Raw genomic sequence first — 4,599 nt, 5'->3', positions numbered from 1 at the left:
TCTCCAGCCTCTGTGCCTTCAGAAGACATCTGTGCAGGCTCGCACATCAAGCCCCTCCTCCCTGATTGGCAGGTCTTTGTCCAATCACATCAGCTAATCTTCAGGAATGAGCCTATTGCAGCCCGGCTGCGTGGAGTTAAGATAGTGTTGTCTGTGTTTATAGAACTCATGTCGGGCCAATCACCTGAGAGCTTATTTTGACCAATAAACATGGTAAAGCTTAATGTGGTCTACTGTTTCCTGACTGTCATTTGTTTACTGTTTCTGACTCATTTGTTTACTGAAGAAGAATGAATAACAAGACACACACAGAAAAACACACACACGTTTTCAAGGCTTTTTGCTTCATGTGAGATATATTAACTTTGCACTTACATCGACAATATAAACTTCACAGTGGAATCATAGAAACTTTATAGACAGATCATACAAACTTTACAGGATTCATATACACTTTACATACGGAGCCTTATATAAACTTTACAGAGGAATCATAGAAATTTTACATACAGGTGAAGATAAAAATACTGTAAAAAGTTGTGTTGAAATATACACACACACACACACACACACACGTCTTAAAGAGAATGTGTGTGTGTTTAATTTGTGCACTTGGAATGTGTAGTAGGGTTGGTGTGTGCACACACACGTGTGTTTTGAGTTTGACTCTGTGACCACGCGTTTAAAGTTGATAAGTTGGAGTCAATGGCCCTCATTTATGTAAAACAGGCATTACAACCAAAAAAACAGACATGTTGGCTATGCTCAAACCTCACGTTCAGTCTCAACTCAATATCTTTTTCACGGTTTAACAAGATATTTATCACGTTAATAAAGCGGCTCTCTGCCGATACACACACATCCCTCTTCGCTGCTCCTCAGTCAGCTGGGAAGAGACCACACACACACGTAGCCTACACACACATGCACAAAAATAAACACTCATCAAGCAGCACTGTGTAATAGCAGTCAGGGTGCAAGTTCATAGACACACAACCATGCCTCCCATGACTGGGAGGCATGGTTGTGTGTGTGTGTCTAGGGCTGGGATGGGATTATTATTTTCGATGCATCGATTAATCCCTAGCGATTCATTTTTTTTCAGTCCGATTAGATTTTGATTTGATTATCTCCCCATTAATTCACTAATAGCAATTTATACATGTTTATTTACATATCTGAATGAAAAACATGAATTCTTTAACATTGCAATATATGTTTATTATCTTAAGATTCCAAAAAAAAAGACTATGCAAGTGCAAAGTAATGCATTCTTAGTCAGAGGTAGCATTCAATAAAGTTCAGTAAGTGTATGTCTAATTGAGTGCCTGTCATTTTAAGACGTTCGTGTGGGAATCCTTGCAATTAACATAACACAGTTGTGTTCTGTCATGTCCGTCAGGCGTACGATGCAACGGTATTGGCTGCATCCTACGCGGGCCCGCCGCTGGACATCCTGATTGACCAGGGGCGCGATGACCAGTTCCTGTCTGCCAGCCAGCTGCTGCCCGACAACCTCATCGCCGCCTGCTCTCAGAAGAACATCCCAGTGGTCTTCAGACTGCAGCAGGTGTGTGTGTGTGTGTGTGTGTGTGTGTGTGTGTGTGTGTGTGCTCCCAGAAGAACATCCCTGTGGTCTTCAGACTGCAGCAGGTGTGTGTTTGTGTGTGCGCGTGTGTGCGCGTGTGTGTGTGTCTGTGTACGTGTGTGTGTGTGTGTGTATGTGTGTGTGTGTGTTTGTGTATGTTTTCCTAATTTTTTTCATTGTGAGATTACAATAAATCACCAACAGATTCTTTTTTATACCGGTTTTTAGTTAACTTTAGCAGAGGTGCCAATAATTCTGGAGGGTACTGTACAAAGTAGGCCTAAGTAACAACAAAGTTATACAAGTTCGGCTACAAAGTTCCAAAATGTCATTTGTGATGTGTCATGTCATCGCAGCTTCTCCTCCCTTGCCGCATCACACTGGGCCTGCTGTGCTGTATTGTGTAGCTCACACATCCCACCCGGGCCTGCTGCTGTGCACCTGCTGTGCTGTATTGTGTAGCCTGTTTGTGCTGTATTGTGTAGCCTGCTGTGCTGTATTGTGCAGCTCACTGCTGTGCTGTATTGTGTAGCCTGTGTGCTGTATTGTGGAGCTCACTGCTGTGCTGTATTGTGTAGCCCTGCTGTGCTGTATTGTGTAGCTCACTGCTAGCTGTCTATTGTTAATGTAACCTGCTGTGTATTGTGCAGCCTGCTGTGCTGTCTGTATTGTGCAGCTCACTGCTGTGCTGTATTGTGTAGCCTGCTGTGCTGTATTGTGTAGCTCACTGCTGTGCTGTATTGTGTAGCTCACGATCCCACTGCCGGGCCTGCTGTGCTGTATTGTGCAGCACTGCACTGCTGTGCTGTATTGTGTAGCTCACTGCTGTGCTGTATTGTGTAGCTCACTGCTGTGCTGTATTGTGTAGCTCACTGCTGTGCTGTATTGTGTAGCCTGCTGTGCTGTATTGTGCAGCTCACTGCTGTGCTGTATTGTGTAGCTCACTGCTGTGCTGTATTGTCTAGCCTGCTGTGCTGTATTGTGTAGCTCACTGCTGTGCTGTATTGTGTAGCCTGCTGTGCTGAGGTGCTGTATGCATTTGTCAGGTATGCTTTGTTGAGGTGCTGTATGCATTTGTCAGGTATGCTTTGTTGAGGTGCTGTATGCATTTGTCAGGTATGCTTTGTTGCGTGCATTAAGTGCGCACGATGTTCACCTATGACAGCAAAAAAACTTTGACAATGAACAGACACATGAAGCAGGCTTGCCATGGCAGAAATAATGATAGTCAGCCTTCAATGTCCTCTTTAGTCACTTCTCCAAGCATAGCCCTGAGAGCGAGGCAAGCCCTAACCGAGAAATGCGTTTTGCTGCAAAATGTCTGGTTTAAATGGGGCTCATAATTACAGGTAATGTGTCGGGCCGGGTCGGGCTCAACGCTCTAATCCGTGTTGATTCTGTGCTGCCAAAGCTCCGCTTAGCCCCTCCCTCTCTGGCCCTGTGCTGTGAGAGGGGGCATGGTCTATTATGCTGTGCTATGAGAGGAGGCGTGGTCTCTGCTGTGCTGTGAGAGGAGGCGTGGTCTCTGGTGCTGTACTATTCTGTGAGAGGGGGCGTGGTCTCTGGCCCTGTGTTGTGAGGGGGCGTGGTTTCTGATGCTGTGCTGTGTGAGAGGGGGCGTGGTCTTTGTGCTGTGAGGGGCGTGATCTGTGTGTTGTGAGGGGGCGTGGTTTCTGGTGCTGTGAGGGGGCGTGGTCTCTGGTCTTTGGTCCAAAAGCCAATGTGTGCTTCTTTTATCGATATATTTAACGATCTATTCATGCATTTCTCAATCAACATCAAACTTGGGACTGCACTTACTCGTGCCCGTAGCAAGACACCTGCCAAGTCTGAAATTAGTCTGAGGAACAATTCTACAGATAGCGCTAACAAACATACCACGTGCACAGACAGACATGGTCATGTAATTTATAGATCGATCATTTGTCCCTTATTTAACCAGAGCAGTCACATTGAGACAGAGTTGTCTTTCCCAAGTGAGCCCTGGCCAAGAAATACACCTGGTTAGAGTGAGTGTGTGTGTGTGTGTGTGTGCGCTCCATCTCACCTGAATCTCTTATGTTGGGGAATGTGATTACATTTGTGGATTTAAATTCAAATAAAGTGTGTGTGTGTGTGTTCCTCCTGCAGGGCTATGACCAGTGTGTGTGTGTGTGTGTGTGTGTGTGTTCCACCTGCAGGGCTATGACCACAGCTACTACTTCGTGTTTTCCTTCATCAATGACCACATCAAGCACCACGCCAAGTACCTGAATGCTTAAACACACACACACACATGCACACACACACACATACATCCTTCTCCAGCCTCTGTGCCTTCAGAAGACATCTGTGCAGGCTCTCGCACATCAAGCCGCCCCCTCCCTCCCTGATTGGCAGGTCTTTGTCCAATCACATCAGCTGTCTTCAGGAATGAGCCTATTGCAGCCGGCTGCGTGGAGTTAAGATGATGTTGTCTGTGTTTATAGAACTCATGTCAGCCAATCACCTGAGAGCTTATTTTGACCAATAAACATGGTAAACTTAATGTGGTCTACTGTTTCTGACTGTCATTTGTTTACTGTTTCTGACTCATTTGTTTACTGAAGAAGAATGAATAACAAAGACACACACAGAAAAACACACACACACGTTTTCAGGCTTTTGCTTCATGTGAGATATATTAACTTTGCACTTACATCGACAATATAAACTTCACAGTGGAATCATAGAAACTTTATAGACAGATCATACAAACTTTACACAGGATTCATATACACTTTACATGCAGGCCTTATATAAACTTTACAGAGGAATCATAGAAATTTTACATACAGGTGAAGAGATAAAATACTGTAAAAAAGTTGTGTTGAAATATACACACACACACACACACACACGTCTTAAAGAGAATGTGTGTGTGTTTAATTTGTGCACTTGGAATGTGTAGTAGGGTTGGGTGTGTGCACACACACGTGTGTTTTGAGTTTGACTCTGTGACCACGCGTTTAAAGTTGATAAGTTGGAGTCAA

The 4,599-nt window shown here is 44.5% G+C and overlaps 1 protein-coding gene across 1 annotated transcript in view; it reads left to right on the top strand.

Moving 5' to 3' along the window:
- esd (esterase D/formylglutathione hydrolase) overlaps positions 1 to 4,115 on the top strand; it is a gene marked incomplete at its 5' end in the record, with an annotated part of 11,207 nt that extends 7,092 nt beyond the window's left edge. The window contains 2 exon segments of the mRNA XM_048240082.1: positions 1,403 to 1,570; positions 3,769 to 4,115. Of these exon segments, the coding sequence (XP_048096039.1) occupies positions 1,403 to 1,570; positions 3,769 to 3,849 (249 nt within the window).
- Between the last annotated feature and the right edge of the window lie 484 nt (positions 4,116 to 4,599).

The sequence above is a fragment of the Alosa alosa genome, chromosome 3, assembly GCF_017589495.1.
Source record: "Alosa alosa isolate M-15738 ecotype Scorff River chromosome 3, AALO_Geno_1.1, whole genome shotgun sequence".
Classification (NCBI taxonomy): domain Eukaryota; kingdom Metazoa; phylum Chordata; class Actinopteri; order Clupeiformes; family Clupeidae; genus Alosa; species Alosa alosa.
This window is presented reverse-complemented; position numbering and strand designations above follow the sequence as displayed.